At 45.1% G+C, this 21629-nt stretch overlaps 1 protein-coding gene across 7 annotated transcripts in view; it reads right to left on the reverse strand.

Annotated features, from left to right (window-relative positions):
* Positions 1-21629, reverse strand: part of akap13 (A-kinase anchoring protein 13) — a 60612-nt gene that overhangs the window by 13592 nt on the left and 25391 nt on the right. For 3 of the 7 annotated variants that reach the window (XM_037452177.2, XM_037452179.2, XM_037452175.2), the window contains exons 9-21: positions 20851-21574; positions 15671-18481; positions 12500-12558; positions 6882-6939; positions 6331-6422; positions 5395-5551; positions 4702-4891; positions 4020-4139; positions 2793-2852; positions 2514-2694; positions 2281-2377; positions 1522-1564; positions 574-685 (exon numbers count right to left, since the gene is read on the reverse strand). In XM_037452177.2, coding sequence (XP_037308074.2) covers positions 574-685; positions 1522-1564; positions 2281-2377; positions 2514-2694; positions 2793-2852; positions 4020-4139; positions 4702-4891; positions 5395-5551; positions 6331-6422; positions 6882-6939; positions 12500-12558; positions 15671-18481; positions 20851-21574 — 4704 coding nt within the window. The remainder of the gene's footprint in view (positions 1-573; positions 686-1521; positions 1565-2280; positions 2378-2513; positions 2695-2792; positions 2853-4019; positions 4140-4701; positions 4892-5394; positions 5552-6330; positions 6423-6881; positions 6940-12499; positions 12559-15670; positions 18482-20850; positions 21575-21629) is intronic. The other 4 variants (XM_037452176.2, XM_037452180.2, XM_037452182.2 and 1 more) reach the window with 4 other exon arrangements.

Here is a 21629-nt window from a genome sequence, read left to right on the forward strand (position 1 = left end):
TGTCTGACACACTGACACACACATCTTACCTCTTCCGATTTGTTTTTTCCTCTCCACCTCACAGACATAGTGAGCCTCCTATGAGGCATGGCTTTAACTGTCCTCGCGTGTCCTTCTCCTGTCCCCCTCGTCTCTGGCTGTCTGCCTCTCTTCTTCTAATCCACAGAAGACTCCTGCTCTCTGGGTTTCTTTCTCTGTCTGAGCATTCTGTCGTCATCGTCTTTAGGATTTAGCAATTTTGTGCAAGTTGCGATTGTCTGATTTTAAATAAGGAAGTGAGCTATCATCTAACAGCTGTGCAAATGCGCACACACACAAGTTCCTCTTTCACGGTTTGACTTGAAGACTCCTACAGAATTGTTGTCATCTTAAAAAGGCATTCTAGTAGTCATTGTGTTTGTCCTCTAGTCTAATCCAAGCAGTGCACTGTTATGGAAGATAAGCACTTGTTTAACAACCACTTGTGTGATGTGTCGTCATGGGAAAATATATTGTTACTTCCCCAGCTGTGGTGTGAATCACAAGAATCACATGTGCGTTCACACGGATGTAACTAGTTGTACGTGTTCTCACCTTGCTTTTCTTGGTCATCTTGTTGCGGATGTAGCTAAACGTCCGGCTGATTTTAGGTCCTCCTTTTGCCTCGGCTTCGCTCCGTAGAGGTCCCGGCTCCTCCTCGGAAATACTAACAGAGACAATCCGCTTTAACACACATACCAAAGACTACTCATTTGAAACTTATTGCATACTTTTTTGTAACGCTGATGTAGAGCAGTGTTCTCATTTTGTAAAAACTTGATCATTCAATCATTGTCGCTACTGGTGAATACTACAGTGCTCCTCCAAACACTAAAGTTTCTGTTCATAGCTAATGCAAATTCTCTCTATTGACTCAGAGTGGGACTTGTATAGAAGGGACAACCCAAAATTACTTATTCCCTCAGTAAACATTGAACAAAGATGAGTTCATGGTTTCAAGTTTTCTTCAATTCAGCATGATGTTCATTTAGTAACTGAGAGTTTTAGAGTCGAGGCTTTAGGGTGGGGCTACCCTTTGATTGACAGGTTGCCTGGTGTGGGAGCTTTAGTTCATGACAGGTAATTATAACCTCTTGGGTTGCCTGAAACGGTCAGTGTATTATTGTAGCTCCACCTTCTTTCGTCGGTCCTGGTTGCAAGAAACCAAGTTGACAACGGGACAAAAGCTGAACTGAGGGGGTCAAACCCCAGTCCACAAACCAATGGTGGACGTCCCTGTTACTAAATCCCCTTCTTAGAGAAGACGCAGAGACTTTTTATGAGTTTAAGTGGAAGTATGCAACACATCTGAGGAGGTCCATCACTTTCATGAAAATGAGACAACTGTGCTATCCCATTCTCTGCCAGTGCAGAGGTATGAAACAATCTCACTTTAATTATGTCACCATTTATTATTTATATTTTTTCAGGTGTTTCCACGTAAAAAGACTGTTCCCAACAACACAGTGAAACTCTTTTGGCCATATCAGTTTGCCTTCCTACCTGTATTCCAGGGACCCGGAGTTATTGGAGAATGCACTGACCCCTACAAGAGCAGACAAGACATCATCTGATCAGACACAGCTGCCACAACACGCCATGTTGCAGCATACATGTTCATACATGCCAGTATTCATGGACAAATTCACTATCAGAATTTGATCCAGTGACAACTCAAGTGCTGAGATAATGGCTGAATGATTAGGAAGTCGTTGAGTAAAAACACAGTTGACCATGGGAAACAAAGAGGGGAAGCTGTTTCAGGACTGTTTCCCCAGGAGGCGTCCGGGGTAGGGGACCGTATGTGGGGGTCATGGGGCATTAAGGTACTAGTGACAGGTGATAGAATGCGGGATATCAAACGGCAGTTTACAATAAATCTGATTCGCACACAATTTTAGTTGGTTTTGTTGGACGGTGTTACAGGACACCACACGGGCGAGACAAAGCGACACCACGTCTACATTCATCATACTTACTCCCTCCCTCCTCCTCCTCATCGCTGGAGGAGGAGCCAATAGCAAAGAAGCGTCTACTTTTAGGGAGGAGCGGAGAGATGCTGAGGGAGAAACGGATTCTGCGCTTTGATGAAGGAAATCTGCTCACTAAAGGGGCGGGGGGGGGGGCAACGGGATGCAGCGGGATGAACAACAGGGAAGCAGAAGAACAATTTTCCGCACAAGTTTAAAGAGCACAACTTCATGTAAAGTAAAAAGAGGCCGAAAGGGTCAATGGGGGCCATGAGGTAAAATAATGACTCACCATCTATATCGCGGGGACTGATGGCGACCATGGAGATGGATTTGGTGAGGGTTTGGTGATGGAACATAGCAGGGCAGCTGTTTGTCACTGACAGTACCTGATGTGATGGATTATATCGATATAGCATTAGATCCCCAGTTCAGTTACTGAACATACGGTGGATTTGTAATCTTGAGCAGGCAATACCTCTTGTACCACTACAAGCGCACACACACACAAACACACACACACACCTGGCCGCTCATGCTGCTTGCGTCTCCCTCCTGCTCCTCCTCGGTGAGGGAGACCAGCGAGCCTCTCTCCTGGCTGTCCAGGCGTGAACTCCTCATCGCGGCCCTCTCCTCCTGCTCGCCGAGGCTGGGGCAGTGAGCTCGCAGCGCGGCCTTCTCCACCTCCAGACCCTCCAGGCTGTAGCTGCATGGTAGGGGGTGCAGACACAACACTTGCATTTGACATCATGTCTACGCTGTGACCCCTGAGGGGAAACCTAAGATAGCACCGATGCGGATTACCTTCTGCTGCCTATTTGCTGCTGATCAGGGGGACGCAGGTTGGATGGACACCAGCTCATGCTGGACAAGCGGAGGGGTGAAGGGTGGATGAATATAGAGAGGGTGGATCAGATGTTTAATGTATGAATGCAGAATGATATTAAAGATGGTGGAGTCATGATGACAGATGCTCTCATGTACGTACATTTGCAAACGTTATCAGCTGTTATCAGCAGGCAACGCGCTGTGATACTTCACATTACGGCGTATTTATACAGCACATTACGAGTATTTAAACGGACCTCCTCTCTTTCGATCATGGATCAGACAAAAACAGCAAAAACTAAAGTTCAGTGACAACAAAGTCGATGTTACTTGTGCATCAGTGTGCATTGACTAGTGCGCTGTAGCGTTAGTACATGAGGCCCCTCAGTGGCCGATGCCTTGCATCGGTTAATGTAGTGTCTTTTGTGCCTTGGGTCTGCTTTAAAATAAAAGCTTTTTATTAACTAAATAACAGCGCTACTTTTATTGGGAACAGTTTATCAAAAAAGGTTTTAGTCATCGAATCAGCAGGGTTTTGCTAGCTGGTCTTACATTAAACCAGTGTGCTTACAGCGAAAGCAGCAAAAATAAAATTCTTAGAAATGAAATGTGTTCATCAACCTTTCACAGCTACCCGTTGCCCACAGAAAAGATCACAATCTGATCCGGCAGGTTGCATTAAAATGTCTTAAGTGGGAACACGTTTATGCAGACAAAGCAGAAACACATCATCAAATTTAGTTTGATGGATTGGGATGTGCTTTGAGCAAACAATAACCTGGTAACTGGATTCATGTTGCTTTAAATGACAGTGGGAAGATTCCTTTTGCATTTCTGAAGTCAAAAAGTCCCAAAAAATGTTTTCCTGTCATTGCATTTTCAGACAAAATGTTGAGACTAAACTAAAGATCAAACTCTTCCCGGGTGGAACATGAAGCGGGAAGGCATTCGCCTCACTATGGAGATAGAAGCCAGTGATCCCACTGATGGAAGTGATACAGATCCACCAGTGGATACCATGGTGGCTGTAGATGTTCCCGTGAGCAATATGGAACGACAAAGCGAGGAGAACGTCTTTTCTACCCTCACCCTAACCCACACCCTCTCTGTCATGCATTCTGTCCCTGGTCCCTGCATGAGTGTCTGTGTGGGGGGAAACACAGAGGCCAAACGTGGGCGTGCATGTGACGGAGGAAGCTGTACCTTCTCCGGTGGAGGGGCGGCTTGGCTCTCTGCCCCTCTCCTGGAAGACCTCTCAAAGAGCTGAGACAAGGGACAAGTGGACCGTCAGTGGACAGACGGCGATGGAGGTGTACTTCCATGCTAAAGCCACACAATTGTTGGATGTGAATAAACAAGTGTCCATGCAGGCCAGGTTCAACCTGTCCTCATACAGGTTAGGGTTAGTCCACAGTACTAGTGTGTCAGGTCTAGGAATAGGTTGTAAAATACCAAGATAGCTTCAAGAAAAGATCTTTGAGACTCTGAAATATTATGGACCTGGGGGGGCCGGTGTGTGACAGGGCCCCCAATAACGTGGATGACATACAGAGACATATCGCCATCTACGCATTACCGCACTATTATGAAACCCTACTCATGCAGTCAAACTGCAGCTTGTGTGCTTAAAACATCACATTTTGTGATTACTAGAATGGCAGGCTAGTTGATATTGGTATCATGTGACCATCGGCGTACATTTTTGTTTAATCTGGGTGGCGTCCAGGTTTCGTATGCGTTGTTAGTAATATGACATGAGGCGTATCTTTCCACACAAAGTGGAGAAGGTGAAGGAACAGACAGAATAGAGATAGAAGGACGATGCCGCTCAGACGCCCTGAGGGAGTTAAGAAGTTGTACTCCTCTTTTGAGATGGATCTGTTACCTGCGCTGTGCAACATCTACATGCGCGGCGGCATTGGTCCTGGTCGGCTCCCAGCTGTGGCGACGCAACGGAGACGAGGAGCACAGGGAGGCTCGCAGGACCGCGGAGGAGAGGGGATTCTCTGGAAGCTGGTCTTTTTTCTCTTCTTCTTCTGCTCCGCCTCCTTCCGTCCCTCCTTCTCGTCCTCCTCCTTGGATTGATATCAGAATACAAAACGATTAACGCATTTGCTTCTTTATGGCTTCATTCCCTATTAAACATAGACAGTAACAGGGGTTCATAGAGGGCACGTTAACCCTCGACGAGATGTGCCCCCACACGGGCCATTTCCAAAACAAGATCACAGCAAGTTCTCTAACATTTGAGTTAGTTACAGGTGTTCATTGCGTGATGTTTACTCATTATTACCCTCAGAACATAAGAGACAGAACTTGTGTGGAAGTCTTAGTACATGTAGAATTAAAGAGTAATTCATAAAACTACAGAAAGCATAATGAATAGCAGAATGGATCTTTAGGAGTTAGTTATTCAGATACGCTCATTTTAAATCACATTTAATAGTAAAGCTGACTGTTTTATGCATTTACATATTTGAACTGAAAGATTTATTCAAATGATAAATACATCACTTGAAAAGAAGACACATTCCAAAAACGGAAACTTGCAAAAGTAGGAACAAATGGCGTGTCTTACCTCTGTCTTCTGTTTTGGACTTCCAGCACAACCTGGAGCTCCGAGGGGTCACAGCGTCAGGTGCCCCCCCCGACACAGCCCCCTCATCATTGTTGGAGGTCCTGGAGACTCGAACCCCTCTATCCCTGTGTCCATTGAAAGGCGGAGGGTCTCTGGGCTGGAGGGGAAAACAAGACAGCTGATCAGAAGGATGAAGCCCTTAGACCAAACAACACGAGGTCCTTAAAAGAATGATACAAATATGCAGACTCTCGTGCCATCATTTCCTCTTTTAACGAGTCTGTTACACTGTGATCGGCAGGCATCTTTTGGACCTGTATTCGCTGCTGATTGGCTTTGACATCCAAAAGCAGAATGTAGACTCCTCTGTCTGCTTCTCTCGCAAATCGCCTCTTCCGTTTTCCAAAAGTTAGCTTCTATTTCTTCAGCGAGTGCGGCTGGTGACACTGTGGCTTCTAGTGGAAATGTCTTACAAAGTGCTGCGTTATATTTCTGGTATTCTCAGACTCAAGTGCTCCACATACACAGACTCCTCCCCTTACAATCCCTCCCAAAAGCTATTGCTTCGAAAGTTGAGTGCTCGGGGTCCGATTTCAAAGGATCCTCTAAGACATGGTTCTGTCGTCTCTGGAGTTGCAGGATTGTGAGAAAGGTCAGTGGAAAAAGGCCTCATCCAGAACCAGTGAGTCACACTGAGCTGTAGCATTCACCAACGTCTATATGTGGTGTAAAAATGCTCATCGCTCCCTGACCTACTGTGAGGACTCCGAGTTTGGGCCCGTGACCAGGTTTTCCTCCGCTTCCTGCCAAGCAGCGGAGAGGTAGAGGGTAACACTTGTCTCACCCAAACCTTTTTCCCCCCTTACCCTGGTGCATTTTTAGTATAGCGCAAAAGAAGAAAACCATCCAACAGCTCCTACCCAATATGCTTCTTACCTTTTTAAAGACACCGTCATCCAGTTCGGCGTTGACTTTCGCACCGTCTTTGTCTGTGTGCAGCAAACACACAGACACACAGTCCCCTCCGTCTGGAGAAACAGAAAGAGTAGGAAGGAGAAGAAACAAACACCTGGCCGGGTCAGTGATGGAAGCGAGAAAGGGAAATGTGTTTGTTGTGCAGTAGGTAATTGGATACTTGACGCCCGGTTGCTAAAGTGAGGTTACTCGTCTCCTGAGTGATGAATAATAAAGTCAAAGTAGTGTTGCTGTAGTCCAGTGGCTGCTTGGCCCACAGCAATATCAAGGCTTAAGTTATTGCACACTTAAACACACAAAAAAGCTTTTATGTGTGTTTAAGTGTGCAATATATTTACCACATTTTCTACTCTCACCTGGGCTTCACATTGACATTTCTTAGAAAAAACTGAATCAATTATATCACTTTCAAAAAACGGACACCGGTCCGTCGCTGCACCAATGATTTGAATTTAAATGACTAAATACCACCAGTGAGAAGCTATAAAAAAGGTAGTAGTTTAAGACTTTACCTGTACATGTTGACTCTGTGTTGGGTTGTGGACAGAAAACATCTCTCTCCCTCTGGATCTAAGGAAGAAAAGGATTGTAGAATAGTCATTTCTCTGATAAACACAACCAAGCTCATTTCATTCTTTGTTTATTCAATACATTTCACAAACCCAAACAACCATCTATACAGAACCCCTCATAAATATTATATAATCTCTTCATGTGACTGTGTTTGTCACAAAGTGGACGACTGTTCCACCCCCTGCAACCAGAGTCAGCAGCTTCCTGCGTAATATCACAGAAAACGTAGGAGGCCTTCTCAATGAGGCCTCTGTCAGCAACACACACGGCGACAACTATCGGAAACAATCATCCGCGGTAGCAGCTTTGTGCGGGTCGAGTGCCAGTACACTTAGAAAACACCTGTACTGTGGGCAATGTGCGCGTCTCCAGGACAAAAAGGGAGATAGAAGTGAGGTGGGACACTCGTGAGATAATCAGAAATGTGTGGATTCTACTGTCAAACTGTCACTCTTATTCTGAAGGAACACTCAAAACTAAAGGAGGGGTTGGACGTGAACAACCTGACATGTTTTAGAAGCAATGGATTTTAAATTCCCTCCTCCACTGGTCTGTTGTGCAACTCCTGTAGGCCGAGCCATCTGAATGACTTCATATTTAATTGTGCGACTGTTTAACCAGCCAGTGAGTCCTTTGTCCCCTTGTAATCCCGTCTCAATGGATCTGTTGTCTTGGCGCCACGTTGCTTGCTCTGTCTGTTATCAACATCTTGGGGGAACCACAGAAGAGCGACTCTCCAACAAGTAGGCGACAACGGGCGCTTTTGATCGAGCTCCACCAGAGCTGCCCATGCGTTGAATCCTCATTATAGGATGGCTTCTTCCCATTTCATTTCCTCAATGTCCTCTAATCATGGCGGTTTTCTTTGACCTTTTCTCATGAGATGATCCAGATGTGTAAATATCTGCATATATGTTGCAGGTTAAATCAAAAACAAAATGGTTGCTTTAAATTAAATGATTATCCCTTTGGATTTAGCTACTATAACAAATGTAATGAGCTATTCGGTAAACTATAGTCAAGCAGCTTGCACTGATTATTGAATAAATGATAACTGAACTGATATGCAGACGCCCCACACACTTTTGTTTGTGGAAATACTTGATATAAGGTGCAGCATCCCCTTTACATGTTACAATGTTGGACTGGGTCATATTTTATGAGCCAGTTTCCTAGAATAGGATTAGGATTATTAGCTTTAAAAGAGTTCCTGGTGCATTAATGTAAACAGCGAGAAACTCCTGTTTCTCATCAGATGAAGAAGTTAAACATCAGTCAATGTGGTACTGCAGGGTGTTCCCTGAATGACACACACAGTATTACAGCAAGGTGCTAAAGAAGCCAAAATAACAACATGTACAGGACAGTGATCTGAAGTGTGTTCCAAGCCGTGTTATGCAACCATTTACTTGTCCCTTACTTGCCAGGAAGACGTGCCTGGGCTGGTATTTAGCAGTGAGCTTTACTGACAGAGCACACTGAAGAGGAGTCTTTCAAAATGGAGTTCTGCACAAACCGTATCACACAATAAATATGGTGATCGTCAACATTTTTTCTTGTTTTTACGTTTTAAAAGTCTTCCTGTGATACCAGTTAATGTAAGACAAGCAGCATGTTTGGCTGAGCATGGACATACTGACCACGGAAACAAAAACTGCCTCCAATGAACTCAACAAGGATTCAAGTACATATCTTTTGCACAGAACTGTCAAAGTGTGAAGATCACTTGATGGTTAAAGTGAGCCAGCAATAACTCAGTTTGTTTATTGTGTAAAAGCCTAAATGGTAAATCATGTGTCTTCAGACTCATTATGTATATAGGTGTGCCTCAGTGTGACACGTACAATGAGAAGCTGTCCAAAACCCTCAAAAGGCACAATCAGACATGAGAGACCTAAAATCACATGTGTGCCGCGGTGTTAAAGAGAGGAGGCATAAACAGCGTGGTGAAATCCTCCAGATGAAGGGAGACACCACTCATCAGGTCTCTGCTGCTGCAGTGGGTGGGGCCAATCATCTCTGTATCGTCCACGAGGCGACCTCCGCTTCTTGGGTTCTCTGTACTGAGCAGCAGAACCTTTGGTCATGTTGTATAACGGTCTATGAGAAAATAGAATCTCAATGTCTAGTTAAAGTCTTCTTCTGTACAGCATGGGCCAACTGTGATTGACAGGTTAATGCTCAAACTATGTTTGGACAGATATTGAAGAAAAACCTGATATTTTATAGCCTGATATTTTGCTACAATACCTGTATAACGAAATAGAAAGTGAACAAAAGGTCAAAATGGACGTCTCCATATCGGTTCAATGTTCTGTCAAAAGTGTAAGACATCAGCATTAAATCAGACATGTGAGACCTTTTATTTGGTTTTGATGTTTTTCAAGGTCCTTTCAAACTGTTGTATTAAATATTCAAACAAACAATCTATATTGCTTATGTGCTCACTCACTCACGAGACACCACCCCCCCCCCCCCCCCCCTCCCCCCCCCACACACACACACACACCTACCTTAATCAGCACCACATCCACAGTCCTCTCTCCCTTGGCACAGAAGCTGTACCTCCGCCTGTGTCTCTCATACATGCCGCCGACGTGTTAACACAAGACCATTTTCCCCGGATGAATCGTGAACTGTAGCCCACCTCTCTGTGAGCCGCCTCTCCTTTCTCTCTTGAACACCACAACTCAGTCAGGGGAAAACAGCGCATGAATAAGAGCGGCTGAGGGTGGAGTTCTCAGGGACAGAAAAATGAAAATATCCAACTGGTTTCCAGAGCTGCGGCCTGCGGATTTTCTTCACGCCCCGAAAGAGCAGAAGAGACTGTTCACAAACAATTTGTTCAGCCACTAATGAAGCGACAGCCGCTGAGAGCAACAGGTTCCAATCCGCCTCCAGCTGTGGCGTTGCATATCTTGAACAGGCCGCGTGACGTTTGAACCAAAATAAAAAGTCCTGCGTGTCCCCAGTTTGAGGTGTGTACTCCACGAGTCTACGTATCACCGTGTTCCTTTGCAGTCTGGGAAAATGAGCCCTCTCTGCCCACATCTGTTCAAAACCGTGGGCCCTCCCTCTTTCCCTCTCTCCGCCTTTTTTCCATCTCTCTCACACACACACACAAGCCCTTCCCTTAGTGAAACAGACTCCATCTCATCCATTTGGTAACTCGCGACTGCTCACCTCTCTCACTAACAAACACACACACACACACACTTGATTTACTTTCAAGTTTAAGGGAAAAACAAAAAGGAAGATGGAGGACTCTAAGAACGCTTCAATTAGAAAAATCAAGTTCACACATGTGGGAAATGACAAAGAAATAGTTCAACCCCCTTATTCATCCAAGTTTACTTCCGCTTCCACTTACATTATGGTTACAAATGAGCAATGTGCACCACGAGAACACGAGTTGATTCTATCAACAGTTTTGATTTAAACTAAACTCGCTGCCTTTACTTGAAGCCTTACAACAATGTGGGTGTCAAATAATTATATGTTTGAGATAATTGAGTCTCTTTGAGTAAAGAAAAGTAGTGGGTGAGACATCCTCAGCTTAAGTCATAATATGCATTTATTCGGTGTCTCTGACTTCCAAAGTTTTGTCAGTTTTGAAACTATAGTTCCCATCATGCTTTGGGTCTTAAACAACCAAATTACAACTGACAAGTGGAAACGCTCAGCTCCATCTGTAACCGATCAGTGGCACACAAATACTGTAACCATGGTAACGGCTGTACCCCATCCAGCTGTGACATGCAGAGAGAGAGAGAGAGAGAGAGACACATGTGAAAGAGGTTATATCCGCTCTGACCACAAGGAGGCAGCAAAGGACAGACACTCACACCTCTGACCTTGCTCAACAAAACTAAGAGCAGGACCATGCAGTCTCCATAGGTGGACAGCCAAAAACCAAAAAGTCACTATTTCAAAGCACTTCGCTTGACTTCGACGCGAACCGTCATGAGGAAATGTCAGGGGCGATGGAGCAGCGTGGTGCGCTGGGAGCTGCATGTCAAATTGTCCCTGAGGAAGACACCTAACCCCTAATAGCCCCCCAGGCAAAATGTTATGCATGGGTTATAATGCAATGCAAGTCGCTTTGGATAAAAGTGTCAGCTAAATGACATGTAATGTAATAAAGGTAAAGACGACTAACAGCCCCCCCCCCCCCTCCTTTGACAGGATGCTTCGTGGTGTGTGAAGGAGACAAAGCAGAGCTCCTTCCTTCCTGCTGCTGACAAACATGCTACAGTAGAAACCAACAACTCTAGTGCAGCAATGAACCGGTTCAATATCAATATTTCCTTTGTTTAATATTCTAAATTCACCCATTCGGTTACACAGAGCTTTTAATAGTTTAACAAACTATCATGGGCCCAATTGTTGGGTATTTATGCATTGTTAAATTGACAATGAAAATGGGTTGGTTGACAATACTTATTTGTTACATGTAAATACACATAAGATCCAACAAAATGGTTGTGACAGTCTTTTCATATTCATCCACATGAATCGTATTGCTTCATGACGGTACGTATAATGTTCTATATTTCTGGAAGATTTTGGAATATTTCTGATTAAGGAGAGTAAATAGAAATAACTACGGCTGTTAACACATTCACTCATAAGATTGATTTATTTTAACGCAGTTAACGCAACTTTGTTTCCTTTCTGTGTGCGTTGACCCCGGAAACGAAACTGCAGGACGAGGACTTCATAGACACGTCAAACAGAAGGCTACTAGGCTACTTCCATCTCAACATCTACCCTGCAGAGGACCACCAGTGTGTCCCTAAAAGACGGCGGTGTGGAAAACATCCAGCCAAATGTGGGGACATAGTTGGCACTTCAAACACAGCCGTCACATGATGGAGATTTGAGGACAGCAACAAGCAGGAGTCGCTAGTTCCACATGTGCCTTTAAGGTTCCCATCCCTCCGACTGTGACCCGCTGCTCTGTGGGGCCAACTCCTGCGTCATTGGAAAACATTTATATGGTTTCAGAGGTGACCTCGGCCTGCTTTGATCTCACCTAAAAGGCCTGCAGGAGGATGTCATTGCAGCCTGGGCAGAATCATGGGAGCTGTGAGTCAGGCTTTCAGCTCCTGCTCTAATCTCAAGACTTCTCAATGGAAGTGGACTCTATCTTTGGGCCCATTCCCACGACTACCTGCCTTGCCCACTCTGAAGGATATATATTCACGCCCAAAAGGGTTTGACCATTGTTCAAGCTCATCGAAACAATCAGTGACAGGTAGGAGAGTGTGAGAATTAGTCAAAGGTTACAGGTAGAGACACATTCATTTTAGACCTTTACGTGTATACCCATCCTGTCTGAACTTTGTTCCTGAGCCTGTTTTGTGCTCACACTGAAGCCCCGCCTACTAAAATAATTGGGAGATGTAAAATGTAGAAAAGCTACACATTGATACATCACCAGCGCTTTATAAACATTTGGGTAGCCTGAGGCACACCATGGAATATACCTGACGAACTGTACACTGTTTCTTTGTACTTTCTTTGTTCTTTGCACTAACATTTGGGGTAAACTCACCTGCGGATCGTGCGTGGCGTCTGAGTCCCGCCTCGCCTCTTGCTGCTCCTTTTCGGCGGCTGTGGACGACAGTAAACATGAGTTCATCATTGAGTTGAACGTAACGTTTGCCAAAAAGAACATTTTTGAGCTACCTTCAGCATTTTTCTCCCAAGTGATCTGTAGTAGGTTCAGTTTGATGGAAGTTAGCGCGCTACGATGGTCAACTCTTTAATTGTCCTGCTATGCTCATTTTTAATGGGAATAGACTGTTCTTCTCCAGCCCCATTTCTGTTAAATACTGTAGAAGACGTAATAGCTTGTAAAACTCTGAGCTGCTTTAGAGGTGCCATCCGAGATGTGTTATCAAGTCGAACAATCAAAAATAAAATTACCAACGAAGTAGGGGAGTCAGAGAAAAGAGCTAATCTCTAAAAGCTAATGCGTTTGGATATGAATATCATGACGAAGAACCTGTTAGGGAGTTTCCTGCAGTCCTGGTGAGTCACAAATGCTTCTGGTTGGAATAATTAAGGGGTGAAATGGAAAGCTTGTCCCTGACCCAGCCAGGCACACAGGAAAATGCTGAAACGTTACAACAACCACATACAACAGAGTTCTTCTCTGGCTCCCTGTTTATAACTCACCAGCGTTTAATAAGCCTACCTTTGTTGCTTTTTGGCTTATCGAGGAGTCAGATATGCCCTTTTACAGGGTTCTCTCTTGAATCTCTTTTGTCAGCCTCAAGAGGAGATAAGCAGCTTTTTACCTATCGCAGACTAGTTCACAGGTTCATACGCCCTTTGGTCTCGTCTCCATCAACAGGAACAATCGACCAAAAGTGTTATTATGAGACATGTTCTGTACGAACTGTTTATTGCGCTTTCTTAGCAATGAATACTTTTTACACAGCATTAATCTGAGGTGGAAAGTAACGAATTACATTTACTCGCATTACTGTAATTGAGTAGTTTTTTTGTGTACTTCTACTTTTTAAAGTATTTTTTAAAATCTGTAATTTTACTTTTAGTTAAGTATTTTTTGTTTGAAGTATTGTACTTCGCTACATTTTAAATCATATCCGTTACTGAGTAAAAAAAAAATGCAAAGAAAAAAAATGCATAGAAAAAAAAGGCAAAGGAAAAAAAAATGGCGCCCAGGAAACTAAGGTCACTGCACTGATTGAGTGATGAGCGGGAGAACAAACGCGCTAAACAAGAATGATGGAGACGGACAAAACAGATGCAAACCCAGCTGAAATCGAATGAAAATACGAAGCGTACCCGCTAAACTGGAAGTACGTAGATTTTCACAGTAAGAATCAACGCAACCGTCTGTAATGACAGCGGTTACCAGGGTAACAAGAGGGGAAAAGTTCATTAACGGATATAAATAAATATTTCTGGTCCGACGGGATGTGTTAGCAGCAGTAGGTGACTACACTCGCTGCTCTTGGCTGATATTTATTGTCTACGTATTGTTTTGCTTCAGTGAGCAGAGCAGAGACGGTTTAAGGAGATCACAGAGTAAACGGTCCGCCACTGGAGCGCATACGCCAGCGCCACCCCCACTGCACCCCCCTGTCAGCCGTATCTGGCCCGAACCTGAAATGAGTTTGACTCAGTAACTTTTACTCTGAGTTTTTAGTGAGATACTTTTTACTTGAGTACATTTTTAGACTGGTAACTTTACTTGTACTTCAGTATAATTTTACTGGAGTAACAGTACTTTTGTTATTCTTTCCACCTCTGGCATTAATACATTTAGGGGCCTCTTAAGCTTATATCTAATACGTTGTATCACCTACAGTACGTGCCACACAACGTGTAACACTAAACAATTCAACATTCTATTTCTATATAAATGTAATTAATAAAATGATACAACATAATGTGAAACCGCAAATACCTTTTATGAAGCGTATGAGATCGCTAATGTCACCAGCAAGCTAGCATTAGCATAGACTAAGCAAAAAGGAACCAAATGCAAAAAGCTTACATTTATTTAACATACACCAGTGGCAGATATTAGTTTAAATTATTATTGTATTCCCTTACTGTATACGTTCAAATGATGGAGAAATATGAGGGTTATTGTTATTTGTCTTATTACAAGTCAATTTAACTGACACGTTCATCCAAAGCGCTTTAGCTTGTGGTTTTACATTTTGCCGCCTCCCACACAGCCGTACAGGCGCTCAGGACACGGTTCCAAGCGCACCCTCTACTCCATGCACCACCACTGTCCGCTTCCTCTTCTAAAAAACGGATGTTCTACCTACAGAGAGGTCTTTTGTCTGCATGTTATAGCGTGCCTCTAGAAGAGGAGGGAAGAGAGCTAAAGAAAAATGTATGCTATGATTTAGAATTACCATCATTAATGGGTAGGAACACAGGCCCGGCTAGACTCAAGCACGGAACCACTTCAGCACCTAAACAGAAACATGTGACTAATGTGGATCGCTGCCAACTCACAGAGAGGATGGGTCACTGAGTCAAAACCTTTTATCCTTGTTAGGACCCTCCAACCCAATTTTAAAGTCTTAACCCAGGAACTCAACCGCGCATTCGAGGACTGGCCAAAATGATCAAATTAAAACAAGATATATCAAAGGCCTCTGCCCACACATGCATGCGCAAAAACTAGAATGCACACTCGTATCCAACTGACACATGCAAACACACAGCACAACCATTTCTCAGTCCACCTCTAGTTTCACTGTCCACTGTTGAGTCCTGATGATATCATCTGGTTGCCTGGATACCGTGCCCCATACAAACAGTGGCCCCGGACCAACAGCAGTCTCTTCCTCTCGCTCTCTCTCTCTCTCTCTCTCTCTCTCTCTCTCTCTCTCTCACACACACTCACATTACTGACATTATACTAGTCATCTGTAGCCTGCTAGCGCAAGTTAACATGCAGGATAAATGTGTGAAGATGGTTTTAGTATTTGAAAGGAAAGGTTGTTCAAAAAGAACAAGTAGGTTTATTTTAGAATAAACAATGTAGTCATTTTTAGACAGTTAGCAGCTAGCACAGTGCTGTTTTTCAAAATAAAAGCACTGAATGTTTTATACATGTTGGTATGCTTGCCACAGACCTATGCTGATGGAGAAGAAAGCTCTAAAGGCTGCACTCAGACATGTTGCACTGGGATGAGTTTGGACACAAACTGTATGGAGAGTTATTTACCTGTTTGGGATGGGACGTCCACTGCGACCAGCTCCTTTCTTTCTTCCTCTTCCCTTTTTCTTTTATTCTTTTCTCTCTCCTTCCATCCGTCCACTGTATCCAGGGATTTCTCCAGCCCTTCAACTACACTGCCCACATGATCAGGGAGGTCAGGCTCGCTAACTTGGTTCGGGACTGTGCTGCTGTCAGCATCAAGTGGGAGAGCAGGGATCACCAGTGTGTCCGTTACTGACCGATGTAGGCCAGTCGCTGCCTTTAGGGGGACAGACGGTCCCTCTGGACCGGGATTGGTCCTGAGAGTCGAGTCACAGGAAGCAACAGGAAGTGAGGAGCTGCACGTTAGCAGCGAGATCTGAATCTCCTCTCCACATGGGGTTTCTCTCTGACCATCTAGCTGTGGGTCTCTCTCACCCAACGCATTAAAGGTGTGTGGACTGTCCAGCCTTTCTACGTCATCCCCAGCAGGTACAGTTGCTAAAGGGGGACTATCTTCTCCATGCAGTCTTGGCTGCACACCACTCTCTTGGGGGCCTCTATGCTCAGAAGCCTCTGGATGTTTGCATGGGTCTGCAACAGGACGTTGCGGCTGGATTTCTACCTGGAAGCGACCATGGCAGTCTTCCTCGCTCATAATGGTTTCATCGTTAACTTGGGTCAGGCTGTCTTCTTCTTCAGGTAGTAGATATCTACAGACTTTGTTTTGCATAGTTTCTGTTCGCATTTCCTCTTTCTGCAGAGTTTCTGCAAAAGCTAACAGGTCGAGTTTAACAGTATTGTTGCTGGTCAGCTGTTCTGTTGGTGGCCCAGTGTTACAATGCAATGCACCACAGTCAGACTGCACTGATATTTCAACATTAGCTTGTTCTTTCGAGGCAAACTGGTCCGTGAGTTGGAGGAAGTGCTGTGTAGGTGGGTTATCTTTCTCATCTGGTAGCAGTTGACAGTTTTCTTTGTCTATCAGCTGTGCAGGCTGAACAGCTTTGAGTGAATTGTGTGGCATCTGGTTTATTGGCTCTTGTCTCTCTGACTGATTGTCTGCTAACTGTTGGCTCAGCTCTATGCTAGCCATGGCTGATGCTATTGCTACCGTTACGATCGCTATTGCCGTGGCAACCATACCTTCGTTGTGGTCCTGCTCTTGGTCTATGGAAGAACATTCCTCGCAGCGCACCATCCCACTGTTATTCTCCCCACTCCTGCTCCTTTCGCTACCTGCTTCCTCTTCACCCAGCAGAGACTCTTTCCTCTTTTCCTCATGCTGCTGATCTGTGGGCCTCAGAGAGGAAAAACAATGCTCCAAATATCCCCTCGCAGTTGTCTTAGAGGTTGATTCCAGCATTTCAAGTGGTAAAACATCCTCCATGCCCTCAAACAGCAGACCCCGGGCTCCAGCAGGACACGCCGATCCTGTGGGATCCGCAGGTTTGTTTGACTCGACAGACTGTTCGTGTTGCGTTTTCTGTTCAGGAAATTCCGCAAGAGACGAGCCCTCTGTAGATTCTATGGGACCTGAAAGTTTGACAGGAAGTTCCTTTGGGCAGTTGGATTCCACCAAACCAGTCCGGTCCACGGATGCTACAGCATTACCAGCGAGCATTTGATCCTTGTTTATGAACAATTGCTTTGACTCCACTGCTTGGTGGACCAGCTGGTCCACCTCTGTGGGGTAAAGTATTTCATTTTCTACTGGATGAACAATTCCCTCCATATCTGCCTTTCGGATCTCCATTTGTAGGTCTGAAGCAGTGAAAATAGAGTCTGTGTCCCTACTGTCGTCCTCTGATAATTCCTTTGTTTCCAGAGTTTGTGTGGCATCTGGTCTCCCACACTCTGTCGAATTGAACTCCAGAGATGATTCACTAAGATCCGGGTTTGTGATGTCAGGTCCACGAGCGTCCCTGGTCTGGCCGGGCAGATGCATAGTGTCGCTGCTTGGAGTCTCTATGTCCACCTCTCCTGGTATATCCTTGGCTTCCAGCGCAGCGTTAAGGTCCGACACTTGTTCTCTCTGCGTCTTTATCTCTATCTGACTCTGAGACTCGATGCTGGAGCTGGAGCTAAGCTTGCCCTCTGCACCTTTCCTCCCCCTCTTCTTCCTCCTCCTTTTTCTGCCCTTTGCTCCTTTGTCTGCGCTCCCTTGGCTCTCTCCCTCCACTCCTTCTTCGATGTCTGCCGTTTCTGAACTCTTTCTGCTGTGAGTCGTATCTCTGCCACTTGCCTCCTCTCCGTCTCTCGCCACTCCTCTCTGCTTCCAATCTGGCCCTACTTCCTCCTCTCCCTGTGATCCGTGTACTTCCCGTCTTTGTGCACACGGCCCATGTGACAGCGCTGGCTGCGTTCCAGCAGCATGTGGCTGACTAAGAGCTGAAGACAGTCGGTGAGAACTTCGAGACTGTTCTAACAGCTGTGGAGAACTAAGACCAGAAGCCAGTGCTGCGCTCAAACCACATTCTTCCTGCTCTTTCATTACCTGCTCCAGCTGTTTGTGTTGTCTCTGATCTACCGTGTCACGGTCATACCAAACTGACTGGGAGTTTGCTTCCTCCCTGTCCCAGTCTTCATCGGCGGCCTTGTCCGGCTTTTCCCCCTGATACCAGACTGCTTTCGCAGCGGTTTCTGATCCCATTCTGCTTCCCAGCCAGCCTCCATCCCGCCACAGCACTCTCCGGGGTTTCCTCTCCGTGTCTGGGGACTTGGGGCCGTTGCTCCTGCCAGACCGACGACTGGAGTCCATGGTGTCAACTTGGCCCGGCTCGTCTTGGTCCGACTGGCTTTCCTGTTGATCCTGGGATTGCTCCTGACCCATGGCTGCTAAAAGGAGACACGATTAGATGAATGCCTGCAGAAGTTATTTTCTTTAAAGGGTTAGGTTCTGGTCCATTATTCTTTCAGCTTTGGCCATCATTGCTATCTAAGATAGAGGAGCGACAAGAAGCCAAACAAACCAACAGTTAACTTACACTCCTTCATTGCACCGATTAACTGTGTGAACACTTTTGTAAACCCCAAACTGTGACGGATATTTAAACCAAACTCTTTAAAATAAACAAAATAAATAAACTGTTAGTTCAAGAACTCTCATTTTTCCTTCCCCAAGTTGCTCCCCAAGCCAGGGGAGATCTTTTCCCAACCTTTACAATACCATGAATTCTCCCCAGATGTATTTTCCTCCTGACTGGCTTTTTAAACTTTTAGTATGCAGTGAATGTTTAGACCTTAATGTTGCCGCATCCCCAGAATGTCCACACATAACTCTGTGACTACCAACTTTTCCAATTAGGATTGATGCCTTAAAATAACAGACACATAACTAATGTAAAAGGTGTTTTTCAGCTCACTGCTTTGATTTTCCAGCTCATTAATCGTTTTTGGTTAATCTAATGCAGTGATTCTCAACTGGTGGGTTGCAACCCACTAGTGGGACCTGTTTTTAATGGGTCGTGGGCCTCTGCATTGGAAAATAAAAATTAGAATTTAAAAAAAAAAGAAATCACAAAAAAATTCACCCTGTGATTTTATTTTGAAGGGGCTTTTTTAATGCAGCGGACTGTTGTTTTTTTGCCGGCTTGTCTGTCCATGTTTTCAGCAGCGTGTGCCAGGTTGGGTCAAACCATTCTGATATGGGGGAGACATTGGGTTTTTAGGATAATTAAACATCCTGAATATAAATATAAAATTCAGCTTTGAATAAATTTGAGAAGTTGAGAATGTTCCTCGATTTGGGTCGCGGCTTGTCATTAAGGAGTGATGGTGGGTCCCGGAGCCAGACCAGTTGAGAACCACTGATCTAATGGATCTCATAAATTCTTATTTGCTGTGTCAAATGACAACGGTTTGCTAACTGTTTGTATAGGCAAACTTGAAGGATGAAAGGTTTTACATTGCTGACAAATAAATATTAAAAGCAGCATCCGGTTTTGCATTTAATAACGTTAAACATTTACATGAACTTCCTCCCACTGCAGGAGTGATCAGTGGAGCTAATTCTATAACCGAGCAGGGCTCAAAGTTCCAACTCAACGTCGAATGCTTCCCTCACAGCAGCTGTCAACATTCATACCATTCCACTCTACTTTTATAGCAAATTATTCAACCCGACTTGAAAAACATAGCCTATGTTTTGGCCCATGTCGCATCCACTAAAATGAGAGGGGAGCTTTCTCTGTGGGTGAAAACACACCTGTCTGTTTGTATTTTTGTTTTGTCTACATTGGTCAGTCTGAAGACCATCTTAGAACCAATCACTGCATAGATCGGCTTTAGGTCTGATGTTGATGAGGCTCCAAGGGGAGGGGCTATATTGTCGGGGATGTAAACAAGACTAACTGATCATTGTTTAGTCCGGTTAGCAACATGACATCCAGGAACTGGAGTTGGACAACGCTTTCGATTTTTCAAGAGTAACTCAAACTTTTGATTCTTGTTTAGCACAGATTCCGGTATTAGAAGAGTTACTCTGATATACTAACAATGACACAGGCAAAACAACACCAACTCAGTGTGCCTGTGCTTTCGTCTGCCCAGTCAATCTGCCTCTCCAATCACTAGTTGATTGTACTATTTAGGTAAAAGAGCAAGGGTGTAACCACGCAATCTTTGGGGGTGTTGTGTCCACCCCCCCAATATTGATAAAATATGTCAAATATATTTTCTCCTTTTATAAACCCTGGATGGATTTGTCTCTTGGCTCGTTGGTTCTCGCACACCGTTGCTGGGCATCTTTCTCTCCAACGTGCGCTCAATGAGCAACAAAGTGGACCAACTTCAGCTACTGCTGAGGAGAGACATTTCTACATCCTCCGTGTTGTGCTTCACGGAGACCTGGCTCTGTGGATCGATACCGGACTCCACGTTCCAGCTGGCAGGCAGCCAGCTGCTCAGAGCGGACCGAGACACGGAGCTCTACGGCAAGAAGGAATCTACTTCTACTCCAACAGCAGCTGGTGCAACAACAGTTTATTAAATGCCCAACCAGAGAGGAGAACACAAACGGGATCAATGTTGGATCACTTGCCCAATACCCCCTTAAAAAAAAAGATGGGGAAGGGTATTGAATGTCTAAACCATGGTTACGCCCTTGTAAAAGAGCCTCCAATTACTTTGGTTTCTGTGGTAGAAACTCTGCTTTGCAGTTTAAAAATAACACATTCATTGAATTAATCTGAAACTACTGGACCTACCTGTTCTCTCTGCGACCGATTCTTCAACGTCTTCTGCAGGGAAACACTTAGTGTCTCTCTGCTCTATCTTTGTCTTGGCAACCCGCTCACATGTCAGCAGGTCAACTTCCCACTTTTCTCCTTCCTGTTTTTCTATGATGGCGTCGGCGGGCAAGAACGCTGCTTTCCTGCCAGCGCACTTCCCATCAGCACCCGGTGTAGACACTGGCTTTGTGGGTAATAGAGTCTCCTCTGCTCTGTTGTGAGTTTTTGTGGCTCCGATCACAGATGCCGCCACTATGCCTGCCGGTGAAACGCTCTCATCCGTCTCTGCACTACTTCCTGTAGTTTTTGCGGGTCTGCGTGCCCTCCCTATACCGGCCTCTGTGGTGCTTCTGTTACTTCCTGGAGATTCAGCTGCAAGTCTTGCGGTTGTCGTAGTCCTCTTTCTGTTTTTCCTCCTTCGAGCAGCAGGAGAGTTGGCAGCCGGTGTGCCCTTCTGTTCTCCGCCAGCTTCCTGCCTCTGACAAAGAGGTCCACTGGTACCGGATGCGTGAGTGACAACAGCAGGGTCCTGCCCCTGTGCTCTCTCCTCCAGTGACCGAGGACGTCCCTGTTCCTCTATTGCTGTGCTGCAGGTTTCCGTGGTTACCGCAGACAGGCCGTTAGAGCAGGGCTGCATCCCACCGCCAGGGGTGGCCGGGTCACATGTCAGTGTGCGGGTGGCCGCACAGGCTGACTTTCCCTGAGAGAAGAATGAAGGCGGATGTCATTATACAACCTGCTCCACTAAATAGCAC

The sequence above is a fragment of the Pungitius pungitius genome, chromosome 6 (assembly GCF_949316345.1).
Source record: "Pungitius pungitius chromosome 6, fPunPun2.1, whole genome shotgun sequence".
NCBI classification, from domain to species: domain Eukaryota; kingdom Metazoa; phylum Chordata; class Actinopteri; order Perciformes; family Gasterosteidae; genus Pungitius; species Pungitius pungitius.